This window comes from Capricornis sumatraensis, chromosome 11, assembly GCF_032405125.1.
Source record: "Capricornis sumatraensis isolate serow.1 chromosome 11, serow.2, whole genome shotgun sequence".
Classification (NCBI taxonomy): Eukaryota; Metazoa; Chordata; class Mammalia; order Artiodactyla; family Bovidae; genus Capricornis; species Capricornis sumatraensis.
Genome location: NC_091079.1, coordinates 35,464,592 through 35,488,702, shown reverse-complemented (window position 1 = coordinate 35,488,702; position 24,111 = coordinate 35,464,592). Strand labels below are relative to the sequence as shown.

At 46.8% G+C, this 24,111-nt stretch overlaps 1 protein-coding gene across 4 annotated transcripts in view; it reads right to left on the bottom strand.

Moving 5' to 3' along the window:
* Positions 1-7,254: 7,254 nt before the first annotated feature.
* ANXA13 (annexin A13) overlaps positions 7,255-24,111 on the bottom strand; it is a 57,757-nt gene continuing 40,900 nt past the window's right edge. For 2 of the 4 annotated variants that reach the window (XM_068983794.1, XM_068983793.1), the window contains exons 6-12: positions 23,427-23,460; positions 23,245-23,324; positions 21,580-21,648; positions 21,067-21,168; positions 16,430-16,505; positions 11,993-12,105; positions 7,255-7,759 (exon numbers count right to left, since the gene is read on the bottom strand). In XM_068983794.1, coding sequence (XP_068839895.1) covers positions 7,640-7,759; positions 11,993-12,105; positions 16,430-16,505; positions 21,067-21,168; positions 21,580-21,648; positions 23,245-23,324; positions 23,427-23,460 — 594 coding nt within the window. In that variant the 3' untranslated portion in view covers positions 7,255-7,639. The remainder of the gene's footprint in view (positions 7,760-11,992; positions 12,106-16,429; positions 16,506-21,066; positions 21,169-21,579; positions 21,649-23,244; positions 23,325-23,426; positions 23,461-24,111) is intronic. The other 2 variants (XM_068983795.1, XM_068983796.1) reach the window with 1 other exon arrangement.

Below are 24,111 nucleotides of genomic sequence, written 5' to 3'. Positions count from 1 at the left end.
AGCTCCCAATAGACAAAGCTGGAACAATTTGAGCAACAAAATGAACAGTGTAGTCTTGAATTATAACCCAAAGTTGTTGTTCAGTCTCTACATTGTGTCCGACTCTGCCACCCCATGGACTGTATCCCAGCAGTCTCCTTTGTCCGTGGAATTCTCCAGGCAAGAATCCTGGAGTGGGTTGTCGTTCCCTTCTCCAGGGCATCTTCCTGACCCAGGGATCAAACCCTGGTCTCCTGCCCTGCAGGCAGATTCTTTACCATCCAAGCCACCAGGGAAGCCCATCTTAGTTCACAAGTTGTGATAAATGTACCATATAAATGATATATTTGGAAAACTGGGAGGATGATATACGGGAACTCTCTAATATAATTTTACTTTTCTGTAAACCTAAAACATAAAAGGTTTGCTCTGGAACCCTCCTATCCCCCAGCCACTTTCCTTTCTCTTGACCCAATGTCTTTAAACATACTGGTCGTCACTCCAAGTTCTGGTCACGTAAGAAATTGTAGTGACACAAACAGGCAGCCTTGACATCTGTCTGAGCTCAGTGTGGCAGTTCTTGCTGTCGGTATGGAGAGGCGAATACCATTTCCCAGCACTGTTGTTTCTTGGCTTATCCAGCTTCTGAGGGCTTATCTGAGGCATTTTTATTGGCTGTAGTGTAGAAATAGCTAGTTTGCAGCCTGGAGGAGTCCTGGGCATCACTCTTTTGCTGCTGAAGCAGCCAGACTCTGCACCACTGACACAGGAACACAGTGTCCTGATTGGGCTGATACCCTCCTGAAGGCAACCTGGGTATCCCTTTCTGCTTTCGCATCTATCTCCGCGTATGTGATAAAACCTCTGTCTCATCTTCTGGATCGTTATTCTCATCTTTTTCTTCTTAATCTTTACTTTTAAACACCCTCCTTAGATTTACAGGAATTGATTATATGACTATGTGGGGTGCCAAGAGGGGCAGAGCATGAATTTTTTTTAAGAATAAGAAGCTGGTAGAAGCATTTTGTCCAGGGAGGAGTCTCTTGATGGTCTCTCATCAAGGCCTCTCAACAAATGGCCTTTCGTAGGTAAAATAGATTACTTACAGTTCCAGGACCAGTCCATATGGCACCTCAGTGAATAGTAGTGGAAGGTGCCCTCTCTAGGCACCTGCAGTCCTAGGGCTGGATTTCAGGTCCCAAACATTCCCTCTGTCAGGCAGCCTTGTTCAGTAGACAACATACACAACCATTCACTGTGTCCCTAAAATGTAAGGTAGGTAGCAATCCATTGCCACGAGGGAAGAGGACAATCACTGTTCAGGATAATCCCTTCTTGTGCAGGTACCTGGGGATAGGGTATGAATTGTCTCAGGAGTCTTCTGGAAGAAATGGGATGGAAACTTACAACAAACAGAGTGCTAGTGTTGTCTCCCATTGGTTCATGGGAGCTAATTGTTAATTTTTCACACATTTGATGAGCTGGTTGTTAATCACAGTCACTGTTAAAAATTATATTATGTAAAGCTACAATTAAATTGAGGCTTCCCTGGTGGCTCAGTGGTAAAGAATTTTCGCCTGCCAATGCAGGAGACATGAGTCCAATCCCTGATCCAGGAAGATCTCCTGGAGAAAGAAATGGCAACCTACTCCAGTATTCTTGCCTGGGAAATCTCATGGACAGAGGAGCCTGACAGGGCTACAGTCTATAGACTTGCAAAGAGTCAGACACTACTTAGTGGCTGAGCAACAACAAAAATTATGTTGATAACAAGTGTAATAGATACTCAGAATTTATCACTGTCTAATTATTTACTACATTTTACTTGTATTCGTGCTCTTGAAGTCATTTGCATCTGTTGTATTTGTATAATGGGAGCACTAGATGGGTGTGCACTCTTCTGTTCAGTAACATTAGTAACTTAGGAAATTGGCTACAGTGGAGTATTTATACCCCAGAAATCAGCAAAGGCTAGAGATCAGCTACCCCTCCCCCAAGAGAGTTAACTGTTAAACATTTACCAACACACCACAGCCCTTCAATGTGATCCAGTGGGATCCAGTGTTTCTAGAAACTCTATGACATGGTCACATGGTTCTAAGTCACTTTGTGGGAAGGGACCCCAAATCCTCTAAGAGAAACTCAGCACTGAGAAGAGGGAAGGTGAGCTGTTCTGGGACTGTGCTTGGATGATATCAGCCCCCACCCTGACCTGATCCCAGTCATACTGGGAACCCAGATGGTTGCACCTCTTAACCAGTGTGGATTAGAGGTGGAACCTCAGAGTTTGAACGTGGGGCTCTCCCACAGGATAGACACTTGGAATCAGACCCAGACACCTTACCGTGGCCTATGGATTCCTGTTCCTGCCTTGCTGACCACCCCTCACCCTGCCCTCACTCACAGAGCATCGACCACACTGGCCAGCCAAGGCTTTCCAGATCACCCCTGCTCTTTCCCATGTTGTCCCAAGTTGCCCTCATCTGTCCTGGATGCTGAATCTCCTCCACCTGAGATATGGGTAGTTGTTGTTCAGTTGCTCATGTCCAGCTCTTTACAACCCCCTGAACTGCAGCACACCAGGGTTCCCTGTCCTTCACTATCTCCAGGAGTTTGCTCAAGCTCATGTCCATTGAGTCAGTGATGCCATCTAACCATCTCATCCTCTGTCACCCCTTTCTCCTCCTGCCCTCAATCTTTCCCAGCATCAGGGTCTTCTTTTCCAATGGGTCAGCTCTTCGCATCAGGTTGCCAAAGTATTGGAGCTTCAGCTTCAGCATCTGTCCTTCCAATGAATATTCAAGGTTGATTTACTTTAGGATTGACTAGTTTGATCTCCTTGCAGTCCAAGGGACTCTCAAGAGTCTTCTCCAACACCACATGATATCGAAAACATCAATATGGGTGATTCTCTGTTATTACTTATGTTTTAATGTTCAATGCTTTCTCCTCTGAGAAGTAGGTCCCAGCTGCTACGTTTAAAGTGGTTCCTTTCTCTGTCCCTCAAACCCAACCACCACTTCATTCCTTTAATTGTTGGTATCATAATCTGTGATTATTTTCTCTCTTGGTTTGTTTACTTGGGCCCTCTGGTGGCTCAGATGGCAAAGAATCTGTCTGCAGTGCGGGAGACTTGGGTTTGATCCCTGGGTCAGGAAGATCTCCTGGAGAAGGGAATGGAAACCCACTCCAGTATTCTTGCTTGGAGAATTCCATGGGCAGAGAAGCCTAGTGGGTTACAGTCCATGGGGTCACAAAGAGTCGGGCACGACTAAGCGACTAACAGTTTCATTTTGTTTGCTTGGTAAATGTGTGTCTCCCCCTGGACAGGAAGCTCTCTGAGGGCAGAACCAGGTGTGACTGACTCACCTTTGCATCCTCACGGCCCAACACTGCACCCGGCTAGCGGGAGGTTCTCTGATCCTGCTCGTGTTGCGTGATTAGAATGGGAGTCAGTTGCCCTCCAGCCCCTTACCTTTGATGATCCTAAGTCCGGGTGAGGGAAGAGCCAAAATAAAGAAGAGAAAAATGGCCAAGGGTGATCTGTCTCGAGGCTGAATCAGACCCCAGAGGTCTGGTTAGGTGGAGTCACCAGGGCAGCAGATGGCAATCTGTGGGTGTTGATGGAGGCGGGTAGTTTGCTCATTTGATGTGATTAAGGCTCATACAAGGTTCCAGCAGCCTGAGCTGGCTCTGGTCTCCTGAGAGGAGAAGAGATGGGAGGCTGGAGGAAGGTAAGAAGGCAAGTGGCCATTGCCGCTCAGAATGGCTCATGGAAAGGACTCCCTGCTCTGGGCCCCTCTCTCAGGGAAGATACCCTGTCCCCACCTAGCTGCAGTTCTCCTGTTGGGTGAGGGGTGCATGGGGCCGAGGAGACACACTGACCTGCAGCTTGAAGCCCTTTCTCTAGACCTTGTCTTTGTTGGGGCCCTGAGATGGCTTCCAGGCAGGCACCAACCTCCCCCCAAGGTTCATGGCAGGGCTGTGGACAGCACTTGGGTGTGTGGGCTGCACTGTTTCCACAGAAAGGGAAAATTGAGAAGGTGGGCTGGGACCCACAAAAATTGAGAGTGGGCCTGCATAAGGGGCTCCAGAGCCCCTGGGAGGAGCGGCCAGGGAGCTGGAGCACCTGCGGTGGGTTGTGGGACTCCCTTTGCTCCTCAGGGGGAACCTCAGCATCTGCCCAGCTTCCCACAGGCAAGTGTCCCAAAGTCTGCGTCACCAACCAGCTGTGGCCAGGTGAGTCTCTGGGGATGAACCTGTCAGGGCTCAGAAGGGAATTTCCTGGGGAAATGGGTGGCAAGTTACCCCATGCACCCATGGGACCTGTCTGCTCTTCCTGCAGCCCCAGAGGAGAGATTGGCACCCACTCCCCACCTCCTCAACCCCCCTGGGTGGCAAGAACTAGGATGTCGCCAGTGAGCGGCCCTGGAGGAAGGGAGTGGGGTGGGGGCAGGGCAGGTGACAAGGCAGGGTTGCCTGCCCCCCCTTCCTTCTACCTCTGTCCTCTCCTCCTTCCCCATCCCCACTGGCCACCCTGCCCTCGGAGAGTGGGGGCTTGGGGAGCGGGGAGGGGGAGCCCGGACAGGGCAGGGGTGTAGCAAGGGAAAAGGAGGGGGTTCCTGACCAGGGGACTGGAGGGTGGGGCACTCAGGGGGCAGACCGGATGGGAGTTCTCTCTGAGGCAGCCCCCAGGTCAGGCACAAAAAACTGGCTTCTGCTTGTGAGCGTGAGCGCTGAGCAACATCAGGGAGGTGCCTTGTGCCTTGTGTGGCAAGCTTTGGGGGAAACCCCGTGTGGCCATGAGCTCGTGTGGCAAAGAGCTCAGACATCAGGGTCAGAAGGACTTGGGTTTGAATTCTGGCCCTGATTCATTCTTCTTTTGTGTGACTTTTTCTTTATCCCAATGTCTTTTATTTTTTTTAAATGCCATACAGTATATATAATTAAATGTATATTTATAAATTCACATATAAATTTATATAATGTAAATACATATAAATTTAGAAATAAGTGTATTATATAAATTTTATAAATAAATAAAATTTATATATAGACATTTATTTATGTAATATATTTATATAATATATATTTCTATTTGTATATATATTTAATTTTATAAGCAGCTCACACAGCTCAGTATTAGGAAAACAAGCAACCCAATCAAAAAATGGGCAGAAGACCTAAACAGACATTTCTCCAAAGAAGATATACAGATCTCCAAAAACTCCTGAAAAGATGCTATGTGTGACTTTGAACAAAAGACTCTGCTTCTCCATCTTCCTCGGCCTGCTTCCTTCCCTGTGAAATCCCTTTCCTCTCTTCTTCACGTCAATCGCATCCTTCAACACTCTCCGAGGGTGGCTGTTTTCAGTAGTTTTCCATAGATCTCTTTGTAGCCCGTTGGTGTTTCTGTCCTTACTATTAGCTCAGATCCCAAGAACTGGCTGTTTTTGTTACTGTCTTTTTAAAAAGTAAAGGCCAGCTTTGACAACAAGTAAATATGAGTATGTTTTGTCACCGAACCATTTACCTGCTAGAGCTCATAGTGACAGCAGTGACTGGTAGGTAGATACACGGGTATGTTGAGGATGGGGATGTTAATGTAAGGTCTTCATTTGTTGATCACCCTTTTACAACCACTGGGAAGGGCTCAGTATGTCTGGGCTATATGCTCTGTGGTGATTACACCACCAAAGTGATTTCCCAGGACCAAATCTGATCATGTTCTCAGTCACTCAAACATTCCCAGTGACCACCATTGTCCAGAAGACCAAGCCTACACTTGGGAAGCAAAGCCACAGCTAATGTGGCCCAAACATACACCTCGGCAGCTTCACTGCCTGCCTCCACAGCCTTCTCCTTCTGCCCACATGCAAGCCCCAGGGGAAGGGATTCACCGCTTCCTGAACACATCATGCTCCATCATGTTTCCAAGCCTCTACACATGTCATTCTTTGTTTTTCTGGAGGATTTCTATGCACTCAAACCCCAGCATGACTGCATCTCTGTGAAGCACATCCCCAAGTTCCCCCAGGCGGAGCCCTGTGTTCTCCTCTTCTTACTCAAGGGTGGAGAGCTTTACCTGCCCATATTAACGTACTTAGGGCTTCCCTGGTGGCTCAGTGATAAGGAATCCATATGCAATGCAGGAGACGTGGGTTTGATCCCTGGGTTAGGAAGATCCCCTAGAGAAGGAAATGGCAACCCAATCCATATTCTTGCCTAGGGAATCCCATGGAGGAGGAGCCTGCCAGGCTATAGTCCACGGGGTCGCAGAGTCAGAAACAACTTAGTGACTAAACCATCACCACCTTTAATGCACTTACAGGGTCTGGTGAGTATTGAGGCATCTGTCAACACCAGCGACCGGGGAATGAAATGCCCAAGGTGTGGCTAGCGTTCTCTTTGTCTTTGTAGCCCTAGAACCCAGCAACAGTGATTGGCAAGCAGCAGGAACTGAAGCAGGTAAATGAGTATAGACCCATTTCCATGTACTTTGTGTTATTCTCCCAGGAAAAGCAGTTACCAGTGTGGATTCTGGACTCAGCCACCTCTGAATGCAAATCTCTGTTCTGTCACTTGTGAATGAATTTAGCCAGGTTGTTGAATGTCTCAGTTGCTTCAGCTAATAAATGGGTAACAATATTAACCTTAAAGGGATGTTGGGAAGATTAAATATGAAAGTAAGCTACTTAGCAGTGCCAGGCACAAATAACCATCCAATGAAGGATGACTATAATAATTAGACCAAAGTGCCCATGTTCTCATGACAGACCCCTTTATGTGGAGTTGCACGTGGCTATGAGACAACCATCTTGGAACAGAGATGCTATTGGTACAGAATTAATCCATTTAAGAGTCAGACCATTAACCTTGATCCTAATGGCACTGTGCCCATCCTAATTGTATTTGAAGATCAGAGAGAAGACTCAAGTGGGTCAGTTGTCTAAAGGAGCAAGAAAGACCATTTAAACCAGGTAGCAGATCAGTGAATTATACCCTTCGTTACATTTCTTATCGACAAGTCCATTGTTTCCTTGCTGTTGGCCTTGATGTCTGTCCTTGGTGATTATCCATAAACGTAACGGTTTGCATTTTCCAAACATGTTTGAATTTCACAAGTCATATATTTCCAGGACAAAAGCCAAAATGAAATCAACCTAGTCTTTGAAAAAGCAGCTGATGAAGGCATAATCCACATCTTTAATTAACATTGAGGATTTGAAACTGAGTACACAGAGGGAAAATGAATGAATTGCTTAATTTTGTCTTTCTTGTACTTCACCTACTCTCTCTTTACCCAAAACATCCATACCCCTGTATGACATATTCTTCTAAAGGTTTTATTACGAATGCATAGATTTTTCATCAACTGCAGACTTTATTTGTGCTTAGAAAGCTTTCAGTTATTACCCTCAAGGAAAGTTAAGAGGCTGCCCAGGTACTCACTAAGCCAGCATTCAGGGTGATCAATTCAAGCGTCTTGAGGTTGCCGCCCTTAACTTAAGCAGCTTGGCCTGGACACTTGGCTCAAGCTGCCAGTGAAATAAACCAGGACTCTTGAGGGTGTTTCATGCTGGAGTTGTATTTGCAAATCTGGTTTGGGAGAGGTTTTCAACAAAGGTGCCTTCCTCTGCTCCTGCTGCGCTGGGTTGGTTTAGTGCAAGAGGGCGACCAGAAGCTTCTGGAAGTCCCCAGAGGTGTCTGAGCGAACCATGTCAGAGAGAGACTTCTGGTACTTCTCTTGGAATCTGGCTTTTATCCCCTGAAGGTCTACCTGTAAGAGAGATGATAGCCAATGGGAGGTTTATAGTGTTTCCACCGTAAACACAGGCAGCCACTGTTCTGAGCACATTATTCTCACTTGCTCATTTATGCCTCAGAGCAACCCTTGGAGTTGGAGTTACTATTTTTCCTATTTTGTAGCTGAGAAAAATAAAGTTCAGTTCAGCTCCCCAAAGGTGGCAGAGGTGTCTGGGTGTCTGTGGGTATGTTCCAGTACAACTTGGTTTATGGACACTAAAACTTGAATTTCATATGACTTTATGTGTTACAAACATATTATTTTTCCTTTGAGGTTTTTTTTACAGTTACTTTAAAATAATCACTTTCTGATAATAGGGCTGTATAAAAATGAATGGTGAGCCTGATTTGACTTGCTGGCCACACTTTGCCGACTCTTAGTATAAAGTTAAAAAAATTCTCAACACAGTTCGAAATGAAGGCTTTTTGTTTTTGTCTCTTATACCTTGATCAGCAAGGATATTAGTGCCAAACAACAAAATTCAAATCATCATCAATTTGTAGGACTTAATTTTGAATCTACAATTGACCCTTGACAATACAGGAATTAGGAACACTGACTCCCGGGCAGTCTAGAATCTGTGTATTGCTATTTCTGCCTCAAAAATGAAAGAATTGATCAATGACTCATGCAAGGGCAGGAACCTGAAACAGTTTGAATAGAATCAGGCCTCAAACTTTAGTTCTTTTGATACTACATATTGGGCTCCAAAATCACTGCAGATGGTGATTGCAGCCATGAAATTAAAAGACGTTTACTCCTTGGAAGGAAAGTTATGACCAACCTAGATAGCATATTCAAAACCAGAGACATTACTTTGCCAACAAAGGTCCATCTAGTCAAGGCTATGGTTTTTCCAGTGGTCATGTATGGATGTGAGAGTTGGACTGTGAAGAAAGCTGAGCACCCAAGAATTGATGCTTTTGAACTGTGGTGTTGGAGAAGACTCTTGAGAGTCCCTTGGACTGCAAGGAGATCCAACCAGTCCATTCTGAAGGAGATCAGCCCTGGGATTTCCTTGGAAGGAGTGATGCTAAAGCTGAAACTCCAGTGCTTTGGCCACCTCATGCGAAGAGTTGACTCATTGGAAAAGACTCTGATGCTGGGAGGGATTGAGGACAGGAGGAGAAGGGGACAACAGAGGATGAGATGGCTGGATGGCAACACCGACTCAATGGACGTGAGCTTGAGTGAATTCCGGGAGTTGGTGATGGACAGGGAGGCCTGGCGTGTTGCAATTCATGGGGTCGCAAAGAGTCGGACACGACTGAGCGACTGAATTGAACTGAACTGAATGGCAAGGGCTTCCCTGGTGACTCAATGGTAAAGAATCGGCCTGCCAATGCAGGAGACTTGGGTTTGATCCTTGAGTTGGGAAGACCCCCTGGAGAAGGAAATGGCAAGCTACTCCAGTATTCTTGCCCGGGAAAACCCATGGACAGACGAGCCTGGTGGGCTACAGGCCATGGGGTCACAAAAGAGTTAGACAACACTTAGTGACTAAACAACAAGGAAATACAAACTTTTCCTCACACTCAGTTAATTTAAAGATCTGAAAATGAGGACACAGGTACTATTATTTATTGAAAAAAATCTGCATATGAGAGCACCCACACTGTTCAAATCTGTGTTGTTCAAGGACCAATTGAAAAACTTGAAAAGGTACCACCTAGGTGCTGGAGGTGGAGAAAGGACCTAAGAAACATGAATAAAAAGATTGGTTTGCTCTAAAGACTCTTACAACCTAGTAAAGGAGATAATAGTTGTGCCATGGAAGATGTTATTCCAGATGAAACACAGGAAGTCTCATAAAAGAAGCACAGAGCTCTCTTTAACCAGGAATTCTTTTGGTTTCTGTTTGCAATTTTGTTTGTTATCATTATTGTTTTTAAATTAGACTATATCTTGCTTTCTAGTATTTGTTCAGTTGCTCAGTTGTGTCCGACTCTTTGTGACCCCAGAGACTGTAGCCTGCTAGGCTCCTCTGTCCATGGAATTCTGCAGGCAAGAATTTTGGAGTGGGCTGCCATTTTCCTCCTCCAGGGGATTCTCCCTACCCAGGGATCAAACCTGTGTCTCTTGCATCTCCTTCATTGGCAGGCAGATTCTTTACCACGAGTGCCACCCGGGAAGGGCTTTCTAGAGAGACCCACAGACCATTGCCCAGGTTTCTGGTTCTTATTTTCTCCTATCCCAATTAGAGGGCCCAACAGGAGACAGAAAGTGACAGAAAGAGAGGGTAGAAGAGTGGAGGGCTGTTGGAAATGGATGCTGTGCAAGAGATCAGGCAGGTGGCGCATGTCCCCTGCTTCCTTGACTGGTAGGCTGCTTGGCTGGGGGAGGTGGGTGAGTGCAGGGACAGGATGGGGCTCTCCCGGGCTCTCTTCTAGTATCAGGCAGCTTTGGGGGACTAGGGGACCTGGCCAATATAACTTGGCCCGAAGCATTCAGAGGGAATGGTCCCCATATGGAGGTGACCCAGGGCCTGTGGTCAGCACTGAGCTAGGACGGAGCATACTGGAATAAACAGTCCACAGTCCAGCATGCTGGAGTGACCGTGGTACCCTGGGGATCACTCGGAGAGCTCCAACCCCTGGGCTCTTTAGCATCCTCTCTGGCCTTTGTCACCAACCTGCTCCTCGGAGTGTCCTAGGATCTGCGGAGACTCTGGCTGGGCCTGAGATACTAAGAGACAGAGAGACAGAGAAGGCAGAGACCTGGAGAGATTAAGGAAAGAGAGAGATTCAGAGCAACCAAAACAAAGTGAAGAGGGTGGCAGAGAGACTGGGGGAGGGAGAGAGGAGGAGGAAAGGACAGGGGCTTTGGGAGAGAAAAGGAAATATGAATCAATCATGGAGGAGGAGAAAGAGAGGGAGGAGAAATTCCAGGAATAGAAATAAAAATGAAAGAACGGTCGTGTTGCTAAGTTATGTTTCAAAACAGTGTCAGATGTTAAGTATTATTTGTCAGAAATATGGGGGCCAGAATTTGGGTTGGTATCTCTTCCCCCTCATTTAACACGTTTTTGAGGGAAGATGTCAGTGGTTTTCAAGTTCAAGTTCCACTTCACCCTCCAAGGTCTCTCTGCTGTGGATGAAATGCCACTTCCCCTCTCTTCTGTAATTCCTCCTGTCTGTGGCCCTGTATTCCGAATCTGAGTCTTGACAGTTGTTTCCAAACTTTTCGGGCTATTTCTCTCCCTGGGCCTTTGTTATGCTCAGGCATTCTCAGAGGGGGGCGATAATGCTCCCAAAAGGGGCAAAATTGGTTCTTAGAGGCTGAAAAAAAGAATCCAAATCTTTTAATGTAAATGTAACTATGTCTATACATAAGGAACATAAACAGATATACAATGTACGCTGTGTTAACGTTTCTTGGAGGGGAGTAAAGATTAGGAAAAAATGAGGTCTAAAAAGGCTCCCTCGTGCGGGGATCGCTAATTTTAAAAAGGTTGGGAAACCTTGTCTGGTACTGATGTGGTTTTTGTGCAGAATTGTGCTTTGGGGGTGTGTTTAAGGAAATAAAGGCCTAACTCAGGAGTCTGGAAAGGACTTGCTAAGGCTCTGCTGCTGGGTGACCTGTTGCCAAGTGAAAGTGTTAGTCACTCAGTCGTGTCCAACCCTTTGCAACCCCTGGACTGTAGCCCACCAGACTCCTCTGTCCATGGAATTCTCCAGGCAAGAATACTGGAGTGGGTAGGCATTGCCTTCTCCAGGGGATCTTCCTGTCCCAGGGGTTGAACCGGGGTCTCCCACATGGCAAGCAGACTCTTTACCATCTGAGCCTTTACCATCCTTAAAAAGGAGCTGCCCTACCCAGACCAGCCCCTCCAGGTCCCTTCCAGACACCGCCCTAAGCTCTCCGGAGGCACCGATGGCAGAAATAGAAGCTGCCGACTTCCCTGGTAGTCCAGTGGTCAAGACTCTGCACTTCCACTGCAAGGGGCATGGGTGTGATTCCTGGTCCAGAAACTGAGATCTCACATGCCCCACAGTGCAGGAAAGCAAAGATGGAAAAGGAAAAGACATAGAAGCCACTATCGTTATTGTGTTTTTATGAAAAGAAACCGACTGGAGCACAGCACAGTGTCCTTCCACAACGTCTGGGAAAGCAAGGGCCATCTCTGTAGATACACCCTTAAAAAAAGTGATCTGTTGATGACCTCTGTGGTGGCAAAACAAGAAGGTGGAGCCAAATGCGTCTTACCTCAGCCCGGGTCACAATGATGTCAATGAGGGTCTCCTCGTCGGTGCCCGCCCCCTTCATGGACTTGTACAGACGGTCAGCGAAGTAGCCCTGGAGGTCCCGGGTGCTCCTCACTGGGCAGGACAAAGGGAAAGAGAGCATGAGGCGGTCACATCTTGTTCAGTAACAGGGAGACGCTGGGGAGGAACAGAGCTGGCTTGCCCTCGGAGCGGATGGAGTCATAACCTTTGAAAGGAGCAGACTTCACACTGTTGATAAAGCGTCTGGAAGATTACCCTGGGGTCAGGGCACCCGACTCTTCAAGCAAGTCGCCTTCAGACACATAAGAACCTCTCCTATTCTCTGAAGACCCTGGGGAGGAGGAGGAGCTTTGTGGGCACCCTCAGGCTCTCCCTGCAACGTTCACGATTCTCACCAGCAGAAATGCCTTCTCATCTTTAAGAGAAATCTCTGATGCCAGAGTCAGGTGTGGAGGGGAAACACAGTGGTGGTTTAGTCTCTAAATCGTGTCCGACGCTTGTGACTCCATGGACTGTAGCCTGCCAGGCTCCTCTGTCCGTGGAATTTTCCAGGCAAGGATACCAGAGAGGGTTGCCATTCCCTTCTCCAGGGGATCTTCCTGACCCAGGGATCAAACTTGGGTCTCCTGCATTGCAGGTGGATTCTTTACTGACTGAGGCACCGGGGAAGCCCCCGAGGGGGAACACAGACTGGCCTGCAACCTCTCCATAACAAAACCTGGTAATCTTGAAGACTGGCTCAGTCGCACTGTGATCCTCCTGCCTGCGGTGCTAAGCAAACTTCCTTCCCTTCATTTTTCATCACTGGGTTTTAGGTGTGAGCTTCATCTCTGAATCTTTTCCGAAGTCTCCACAACCTTCATCGTGTGTGGCCTGGGATGTGGGCTTGATGAAATGTCTGGTCCTGTCTACACAGCATCTTCCTGTGATGCTGCTAATTGCGCTTTTCGAGCCCTGCCCCAGTCAGAAATGAATGAAGTATGAGCTAGTCCACAAATTAACAAAGTATGGTCTCTCATCACCACTCAGGGGATGGGGTGCACCTCTGCTCCTGGGGATAAATCTTGGCTTGTCCTCCCTCCTCCCAGGTTCACAGGTGTCTAACACTTTGGGGGGAATGAACTCTTTTCTGTTTATGTTGTTGATGTTTTGCCTAGAACAATGAACATTTTTTATGTTAGGGATAAGTAATAAATTCAGCATAAGTGTGGAATGCACATCCTTACCATGTCCTGTAATGAGAACTCTTGTTTTCTAGGTAATTGCCAATGGGATTGATGCTTACAAGCCAGAGGCAGGAACAGAACTGGGGAAGCAGAGTCTAGTTTGGGGGTCTGTCTCCTTATTTTTTAGGTTATGTGGTAGTCACCAGAGTGTCAGTGGAGAAGCCCAGACCCAGGTGTCTGAATCCACAAGCTGCTGAATTGGTGGTGGTTTGGGGGGTGAACCTGGCAATTTGAGGAGCAACATATCTGAGACTCACTGTGGTACCCCCCTTCCCAGGCATTCTGAGCTGGTGACCTCACAAGATTTTCCTGAGGACCTTCTGCCATGCATTTGTATTAATTGATGTTGAAATAATCATCTGCCTGATGTCAGTGTGTTCTGAGACTCACTGTGGTACCCCCCTTCCCAGGCATTCTGAGCTGGTGACCTCATAAGATTTTCCTGAGGACCTTCTGCCATGCATTTGTATTAACTGATGTTGAAATAATCATCTGCCTGATGTCAGTGTGTTCTGAGCCTACACTAGGGGTGACTTCTCCCTTGAATTCCTTCTTCCTGATATTTTGGGGAGAAAATTCTCAACTTTGCTGCTGTATACAGGCTATGCCTGGTGAACAAGCTCTGCTGGTCACAGCTGCAGGAAGGCCCCAGAAGTTTGGATGGGGCTAGGAATTCCCAGATGGCTCAGTTGTAAAGAACCCACCTGCAAAGCAGGAGTCATAGGAGATGCAGGTTTGATTCCTAGATCGGGAAGATTCCCCGGAGGAGTACATGGCAACCCACTCCAGTATTCTTGCCTGGAGAATCCCATGGACAGAGGAGCCTGGTGGGCTATCGTCCACAGGGTCACACAGAGTCAGACATGACTGGAGCGACTTAGCATGCATGCTCACACAGCTCAGGAGGATATGGGAATAAAGCTGTTTGTCGCTGTGGGTGCAGGGCAGCCAGATGCTCTGCTGTGTCCCCTGCTCCTCTGGGCATGCAGAGCAGGGATTCTCAAACTCCAGGGAAAGTAAGACAACCACTTGGGGAGCTTGTAAAGGTGTGGCTTTGGGCTGAATTCCTGCAAGTTCTAAGTGGGTGGCCTGGACTGGGACTCGGAAACTGCATTTTCACATCCCCTTCCCCGGGGTGCTTCTGATACAGGGGGTCGTCAGACTCCAGTTCGAGAACTGCTGTTCCAGAGACTGTGAGCACTGAGAACCATTTGGTCTCATAAACACCTCCTCCTCAATTTTAGCTTCACACTGGCATCTTTACTAGTTAGGTAGGAGCAGGGTGGGGAAGTGTCTAGAGAATTTAGTTATGGAATCATGTTCCACTCTCTTTGTGGTTCATTTTCAAGGTCTTTTCTGATCTCTGTTTAATTTACTACCAGGGGAGTCCACTTCGCTCCTGCCTTTCACGGTCCCCCAACTGCAGGGCCGGGCCCTTTCTTCCTCTGTACTCGCTTTGCTCTGATTGCTTTTATCTTTGTGCATTTGTGCTTGTGCGTGCATGCTCAGTCGTGTCTGACTCTGCAACCCCATGGACTGTAGTCGGCCAGGCTCCTCTGTCCATGGGGATTTTCCAGGCAAGAAGACTGGGAGGGGTTGCTGTTTCCTTCTCCAGGGGAATCTTCCTGACCCTGGGACCAAACTCGTATCTCCTGGGTCTCCTGCTTTGCAGGTGGATTCTTCACCTGCTGAGCCATCAGAGAAGCCCATTTTATCTTTACTATAGCTCAGTCCATTGGTTTGTGTGTTTGTCCTGACCTTGACGCTTCTTAAGAAGAGGAAATGGACCTGTTTCCCACTGATTCCCATGCCTGGCACAACCCCTGGCCCAAGCAGGTGCTAAGTAAATGTTACAGACTTGAATGGTTTTATTACCATTAATACTTAATATCAATAAGGATTGATATTAACCTTTTGACTGAATTCTGGTGTTTTCCTAATTCTTTACAAATGCGAGTACAGAAAGGATATGGAGCCTTGTAAATGGGCCGTGAGTAGATCTCTCTGTTTACTTGAGACAGTCATCCTTAAAGCCCCAAGGACAGACATCTGTGTATCCATCTTGGGACAGGGGCAACATTAAGGATGCTCAGGCCTCTGCACTGGATCACAACAGCAGAGCTGCTAGTTTGAATGCAAAATGTTGATGGATTAAAAAAAATAATCAATTGCTGACATTGCTCCCAAAAGTCCCATAAAAAAAAAAAAAGAAAGAAAAAAGGCAAAACAAAAGAGTTTGGCAGCGAGAGGACATTTTTTAAGCTTCCAGGGGCTGCTTTTTTGGTTCTTCCTCTTCTTCTGGGGATATTCTCTCCATTTCTTGTGCCATTTGGGATGCTGCCCTGGCCTCCGCACCACTGGAGTGTGGACAATGGACAATGCCTTCCTTCCAGGACTTGCAAAAGTGAGAAAGGAGCCTGCCAGTCACAGCCCAGTACCCATCACTCTGCTATTTCCTGCCTCACGGGCAACACCTGGAGAGAAGGGCCTGGCGTTTGCTTGGCATGGCCATGATCTGGTCTCCTCCCCCTTGCTTTCTAAACAGACCTCATTCATTCCAATGTCGAAGGGAACCAAATGGAAAAGGTCACCCTCGAGCCATCAGGCACCTGCGAAAACTTGTCCGTGGATCCAAACCTGAGTGCTTTCGAGTGTGTGTCACGTGAACCCATGCTGCCCTGGGACTAGACAATGGCCCCAGGCTGTTGGTGGTTGCTGCTGGGGACCCACAGTCTTAGTGGGACTGTAGTGGATGCTGTGATGTGTCCCCAAGCTTCTGTCTTCAGGACCATGGCACTCAGGCAAAGTGTTACGTGCTGGCTGCTCACAGCTGAGTCACTTTTCAGGAGGGAGGGAGTGACTGGGTCATGCACATTAGGAGTCAAAGGAGGGAGCTGGCTTCCCCAAGGTTGCACATGCCCTGTGGGTTCAGCCAGCCAGCTGCTTGATGAGGGGTGCGAAGGCCTGGGACCCTTGCCTACGCTTCAGACATCTCGAGTTCAGGGCTTCCTGGGGACCAGAAAAGCTCCTGTTGCAGCTGCATCAGACCCATTCTCTCCCTTCCCAAGGCTGCTTAGATGTGTTGTGGTTCTCAGACTATTACCTGAAGTCTTCCTGCACACAAACCTCTATTTCCGAGTCTGGTTCCAAGGAGCCTGGCTGAAGTCAGGGGCTCTCCTGGCTTTACTCACCAAGCGTTAAGTAGGCCTTCTGCAGGTCTCCTGATGTTTCTGCCTCGATGGCCTCTTCGATGTCTTTGCCGATGAGCTAGAGAGAGAAAGTCTAGCTGTTAGTCCAGCTTTTGCTCTTGGCCATGGTGCCCTGGAGGCTTGTTCCTCCACAAAAAGATTCATCCAGATTTGGTCATGCAAGGACCAAGGAAACTTTGAAACTCCCACATGGCCTCATCCCTTGCAGGGCTGGGAGTGGTACCCCCCCCCCCCCATTTGAGTGGGGACTCTCGGGGCCCAGGGAGTTTGACCCCTGTTGGACGTGACCGCAGGCAGGACTACCCCCTAGGCCTCAGTTTCCTCTTCTGTAAGAATCAGAAAGTGGAAGAACAATGAATAAATACCGAAACAACATTCTTTGTATTTCTATAGTACTTGAGTTTCCTATGTGTTTATAAAAATTCTTTCCATTTCCAGTTTTTCAGGAGCCTGTGGTAATAATCATCTCCTCCGTTGTAAACTGAGACGGGGAGCTCAGGCGGCTACAGTCTGGGCGACATAGGTAGAGGCTGTGAAATTCACGGCAAGGACTTGGTCTAATGTTTCTGATACGATGGGGCTACATGGGCTAGGAGCAGGGTGGGGGTTGTGTAGGGGGCCTGACCACGTCAAATGCCAATTTCCTTCCCTTTGGGGAGACTCCGAATGATCTTATATTCACCCCCAGCTCGCCTATCATTCTGCGTAGCATTACACGTTAGGTGTCCTTCCGAATATTTATAGAAGCTGAAGTTTAGAGTAAATTGTGACCACAGTTAGCACAAGTACCGCCTGGGCTGAGCTCAGAGCAGGCATATAAAGAGAAAGGAGAAACTTCAGGTTTGGGAAATGCAGTTAAGCATTAGAAATACTGAAACTTCTTCCTTAGAAATTATCTTTTGAGGCTATGACACAACTGTGAGTCTATAAATAACTGGGGCCTTTGAGGACACAGCAGGGGAGTTTATTCTGAAAATCCTGGTAAACAACATTTTCTTTGTGGTGGGAGCACAATGGATGCAGGGGGAGGAGGGTCTGAATTCAGTGAAACCCGTCGCTTGATCTTCTCATCATAGCTGGCCCATCTAGAGGTCTGGTGTGGAATGGACCTAGATAAGATGGGAGTTGGGTTGGGGGGCTTTCAGTCCTGTCCCTTTCTTAGCTGTCCTCAGTTGTTTAGGGGTTGGATGTGGAGCTAGTATTTCAGAAGAAACTGCTCTCCTTTTCAACCATGAACAGGGTTCTTGTTCTGTAGACAGAGGTTGTGTTACAAAAGGAGATTGTATTCACATAGGTCTGTGTTTACTTAAAAAAAAAATCCTCACACTAAACCACTTTCTGTTTTTATTGTTAATACTGGGCTAGAACAGTATTTTTAAATTTTCTATAGCATCTCACTCTACATGACAGATAAAAGCAGGAAAGCAGAGCTGTTCTAGGGAGGCAGGAGAAGGCTGACCCCAGCCCTAGACGCCAGGCTCCCCTCCTCTTAGAGTCTCATCGCTGCCCGTCTCCAGGGGGCGCTATTTATGAGCTACAGGGAGATGGCATTGTCCTTTCTTCTCTGCCTGTCTCTTGACCCTATCCCCTCCTGATAGCTCCCAAGTCACCTCCAGAGGCTCCACTGAACACAAATGGAAAACAATCCACTGGCCCAAGGTACTAGGACTCTCCTTTGCAAATGGCATGCTCCCCACTGGAACACTTAATTCTCAGAGAGCTCTTTGAACAAAACCAGGTTTTGTGATCTCGGTGCAAAAACACATTGCCAAGGTGGATTCCAGACAAGCCTCAAAGGCTTCTAGTTTACCAGGTAGCATTGTCTGTGGAGAGATTATTAGAAGAATAGGGGAGACATTTCTTTCTTTTAAAACCGATGCCCCTGATTGACCACATGCCCACAGCAGAACCATAGGCACTCTGGTTTTAGTTATAACAGCTAAAGGGCTAAAGGCTCTGGAATGGGCTTAGAAAAACTTTGTAAGGGGAGGGGAGAAGTGATGAGGGGTGCAGTGGGGAGAAAGTGACCTGGGGCTGAAGGTATGTATAGCTACAATTTATACTGAGCCCTGTTTGGGAACATCAGAACTCTATAAGCCTCTCATGTTTGGTAGACTTGTGGAGAGTAATAACTTTTCACAGTGCGGCACAGTTGGGAAGCTTTGTTGTTTGGGCTGGGATTTCTGAGAGTGTCAGCAGTTAAGATTCAAGTTTAGAGGACAAATCAAGGGCAAAGTTTTTGTGCCAAAAATTAAAATTCAACTCTATGCCAGCAAAACCTATGTCACATAATAGACTTCAATGATCTGACTCTAGCATCTTAGTGCTTTTAGCCAGAGACCATGAGGAAATTTATGGAGCCAGATTCCCAAGATCATGGTCATGGTGAACCCTCAAAATCAGTGATAAAGATCAGGATGAATAACGTCCCACCAAGGTTTTTGGAATAGATGAATAGGTATTAATAGCATTTTAAAGCTGGTTTCATGTAAAGAATCCTCAGATCAGTAGATTATCTTGTTTTCCATTTGAGTTTCAGCTGTTTTTTGTTGCTGTTGGTTCACACAGGGAGACTCCTACCAACTGCTAATGTTAGCTGAGCACCCACTGCATGCCAGGCAGTGCTTTAAATCTGTTATTCATTTAATCCTTACTAACTCTGTGAAGCAGGTACATTATTATCCCTGTTTTGCAGTTGGGGAGACTGAGGCACAGAACCCTTAGTAATTTGCCCAGGGTCATACAGCCTAGAGCAGACTTCTTAAACTTCCACATGCATCAGGATCTAGAGGACTGATTAAAACACAGATTGTAGGACCCCAACCTCAGGGAATCTGATTCAGTTGATCCAGGGTGGGGATTAAGAATTCTTGTTTTAAGCATGTTCTCAAGTGATACTGATTCTGCTGATTCAGGATTAATTTGAAGAACAATTGGCTTAGGGAGTATCCTTAGGTTGTCAGTAACTCATGTGTACACACACGCACACACACACATGTATGTGTGTTTCTATAGTGATGCCCAATGACAACCACCCCAGAAACTCCATCCATGGCCCCTGTCTAATGGGAAGAGGCTCTAGGTCATAGAGAAGGCTTCCAGCTCAGTCTACTCAGCTCCAGGCCCAAAGGCCAGGGGAGTTCAGGGTGAGCTGCCTTTGATCAGGACTCTGGGCACGATTTGAAAGCAGAGGGCCCTAAAGGCTTATATACAGCAATGATAAAATTCCAAAGCTTTCTTGTCTTTTCATCTGCTGGCAACACGTCGGAAACGCTATTCTGAGTGAGGAGCGGCCAGCTGTAGCCGAGGTAGGAGCTCAGGCTGGGGAATCTTGGAGCTCTCATCCACTTTCTGCTACTGACTTGCTGTGTGGTCCTGATAAGTAACAGATGGCTCCTTACTCATAACACACTTCCCTTGTCCAGCAGTTGTGGGTAACAATGGCTGTTCAGCCTACATTCGAGTTACAGTATTGCTGTGAAATTGAAATGAGACACAGGGTACAGATGTGCTTTGAATAGTTAAAAGCACTCCACAAATAAAAAATACTAGACAAAAGAATATCTGATAGTCCACAAAAGCCTTCCTGAAATCAAAGACTGATTTTCAGGGAAGGACTAACTACTAAGTGTCTTGAAATAGCTAACTCACCTTGTTGGCTTAAAATGATCATCAGATTAAAAAAATAATTGTATAAAAACAATTTATACACATCTTTTCAGGAATGTATCTCTGAGGTGTTATTGCATCTGTCTCAGGCACTGTTTAGCCAGTTGTCAATTGGAATGAAAATAAGGGCAAACATTTGTATGCTTACTACAAGCCAGATACTGTCCTGAGCCTTTTATATTCATCTTATTTAACTCTTAAAATAATCCCTTGAGGTTGGGAAGATGATGTTCAGGGTCTTTTTTTACAAATGAAGATGGAGACATCTGGTCACTTGTTACAGTAAAACCAGGATTTGAACCTGGGCCCTCTGACTCTAGGGCTTTGCTCGCTCCTAAACTTGACCTGCTGTCCTAGCCTTTGCTGCAAAGTGGGGTTTCCCAGCCTCAGCACTGCACTGGGGCCGAATGGTCGCCTGTTGTGGGGAGCTGTCCTGTTCATCGTGAGATGTTTAACAGCATCCCTGGTCTTGACCCTCTAGATGCGAATAGCACTGCTCCCCCCAACACATCTGGTTGTGACATATTTCCAGGCATGATCAAATAATCCCTTGTGTGTGTGTGTGTGTGTGTGTTCAGTCATGTCCAACTCTCTGTGACCCTATGGACTGTAGTCCACCAGGCTCCTCAGTCCATGAGATTCTCCAGGCAAGAATATTGGAGTGGGTTGCTGTGCCCTCCTCCAGGGAATCTTCCCAACCCCGGGATCAAACCCGAGTCTCTTCCATCTCCTGCATTGGCAGGAGGATTCTTTACCACCGCGCCATCTGGGAAGCCCCAGATATCCCTAAGGGTGTGCAAGATCATCCGTGATTGAGAACTGCTATTGTAAAAGACACCCGCCGCCCCTGCTCCCACCGCTCAGTTCCATATCCCAGATCTCAGCTTCTTTTGGAGATAACTTGAGACTGTTCCTGTGTGAACTCCTTGCCTTAGTGCTGGGTCACTTACAGTTTGGTAGGCTTCAAAGGTGGCTCGTAACTGCTTGTGGCTTCTCTTGGCCAGGAGTTCATTGAAGGCAAGCTCGTCTGTGCCCCAGCGGCCTTCCCCTGCCTAGAGAACCAAGTGCAAACATTTTGAAAATGACTTTTGCAAAAAGACCAAATATACACAGCTGTGACCAGGCCTCACTTACAGGAAACAATAAAACATGAGCCGAAGAGAAGCCAAATGGATTGACCTAGCGCTTTCAATTTCTAACCCACAAGTATACCTCACCTATCTATTTATATTATTTATATGTCCCTTTATTTCAGAATGGATCTGAGGTGGTTAACACGAGAGTAAAATAATAGAATAAGCAATTCTTTTAGGTTCATGAAGACAGTATGGATGAAAAATACTTTCAAGATCATACTTATTTCCCAAGTAATTCCGATTGACATAAAAGAAAGACATAATTGTTGAAAATCGTGTTAAATAACAGAAAACCATTTGCAGAGACTGGCACACCCGCATACTTACATCATACAGCTCTTTGGCATCCTGCCCAGCTAGATCTTTGTCCACATTATCTCCTTCATCACGATTAGCCTAGAAAAATCAACACGTTGTTATTAACTTGAGTTCCTGCTTGAGCAAAGAAAACAAAAAAGGGAAAGTCCTTGAAAAGCGGTGATTTCAGAGCAGTGGCCTGAAAATTAGGCTCAGCCTGGCAAAGGGGCAGCACTGCTCTTTGCTGCCATCTTTTGGGCACAACTGATAAACAGAGTAGCTTCTGTGACAAAACATTTTTCCTTTTTTTTTTTTGTAGAATCCAAGGTCACTCACAAACCCCTCTGACCTCTAAGAAACCTCATGATGTCCCCTAGAATGAGTCTGTTGGGAAGGTATCTCTTTCCTTCCAAAATATCAAGTTGTACCTCTCAGGGTCCCTGTCCTAAAGAATCCTGGATGTTGGTCATGGAAGGTCTTGGAGGTCTCACTTAAGCCCTTTAGTGGCAGGTGGAATTCTAAGGTGACCCTGATGGCCCACACTAATCTCCTCCCTTTGAGTGTGGACAAGACCTGTAAACATGGTGAGGTGTCACCCCTGTGATCGTGTTATGTTTATGTGGCAACAGGGATGTTTGCAGATGTAACTAAGGTCCCTAATCAGTTACCCTGGGTAGGTCTGACCCAATCAGGTGAGCTCTGAGAGGTCAGAGATGGAAGAAGTCAGAGAGATGAGCTCATACTGGTCTGGAAGAAACCATATAGCCATGCTCTGAACTCTCTCTGGGGCCACATGACAGGGGACTGTGGGTAGCCTCTAGGAACTGAGGGTCTTTTTAGTTAGCAAGAAAACAGGAGCATCAGTCATACAGCCCCAGAGAGCTGAAATCTGCCAACAGCCAGTGAGCTTAGGAGAGGACCCCAGGCCTCACAGGAGATGGCAGCCCTGGATTCCAGCCTATAGAGATCCTGAGCCAGGGACTCAACTAACCTGTAACAGGAGCCCCGGCCCGTGGAAACTGCTGGGTCATAGATGTGTGTTGTTCTAAGTCTGCAGCAATTTGCTACGTAGCAGGAGACCATTCGTATAGTCTTCCTGCTATAGCTCAAGCTTATTCTATGTGTTCTCTGCTGTCAGTCTATCCACATGGAAAGTAATCAGAGGAAACACACAAAGCTCAGAAAGACGGGTGTGTCAATGAGAGGGCAGATGCCATCTGGCTGGAGGCCCAGGGGCTGCATCCTCGCAGGGCCAGTTCTGAAAACCCTGCTTTCCTGGCCAAGAGGTTCCTACAGGCCTAGACTTAGGGTGAATCCTGGAAGTTAGTTGTATCATGAGAAGGACCCTATTTGGGGTCAGATGAGTTGGCTCTTGCTCCCGTCCTGTATGTTACTGTGTATACCCCTAGAGGTTCCTCACTGGCAAAGTGAGATGGCAATGCTTAATGAGATGACTCCCTAACAGAAAGGGATTGTAGACTGCTAATGACAAGGCAGATTGTTACAAGGGGGGAAATCTCCAATGAATAATTTCAGAAGAGCTAGATGGATGGAAGACAGGTTGGTGGTTCCTCAGTAGCAATTTAATAAGAGAAGGAAATGTTTATTATCTACACTGCCTTTTACAGCATGGTTGCACGTTGCCAAGGGCTGTTTCTCAGGATCATGAAGCAGGTGAGGCCTCTTCACTCTTACCTGTAGCAGGGAGACCAGAATTCTTTTTAGGCTCCCACTTGTATCCCCTTTGACATCTGATTCAAGGCTCTTGTCAAACACTTCAGCGGAAGAAAGGAGGAGAGGAAGCAGATTTAGTTTCCCAGAGGTAGTTTGCAAGAAGCATTCTTTAGTATCTAAAGTCAGAACAAAAGGTCACTTACACCTTTGGTAGGCCTCTTTAATGGCAATGATTTCCTAGGAAAGATAATAAAAAAAAATCAATCCTTCAAGGCGGGGTTTATTGATAAGATAGGCAGAGCCTGTTTCTGGACACAGGATGCCTTCATGACTTCCTCCAAAGGGGGCAGTCCCTGCAGCTCAAGGTCCAAACCTAGAGCAAGTCAGCAAGTCCCTGGCTGTGTGGAGATAAGGGGTTTCCCTGGTGCTTCAGGGGGTAAAGAATCTGCCTGCAATGTGGGAGAGTTCAATCTCTAGGTGGGAAGATCCCCTGGAGAAGGGAATGGCTAGCCACTGTAGTATCCTTGCCTGGGAAATCCCACAGACAGAGGAGCTGTTGGGTCAGTCTATGGGGTCGCAAACAGCTGGACACGACTGAGCGACTAACACACACACAGACACACACACACATCCTTAGTTAAAAGTGAAAGCATTACAGCTAAGCTGATTTATTTTTTAAAGATTCCTCGATGTAGATCATTTTTAACGTCATTATTGAATTTGTTACAATACTTTTTCTGTTTTCTGTTTTGGTTTCTTGGCCATGAAGATCTTCGCTCCCCTACCCAGGGATCAAACCCACACACCCTACACTGGAAGGCAGTCTTAACCACTGGACCACCAGGGAAGTCCCTAAGCTAACAGAGTCATTCACTACCTTCTTGCTCC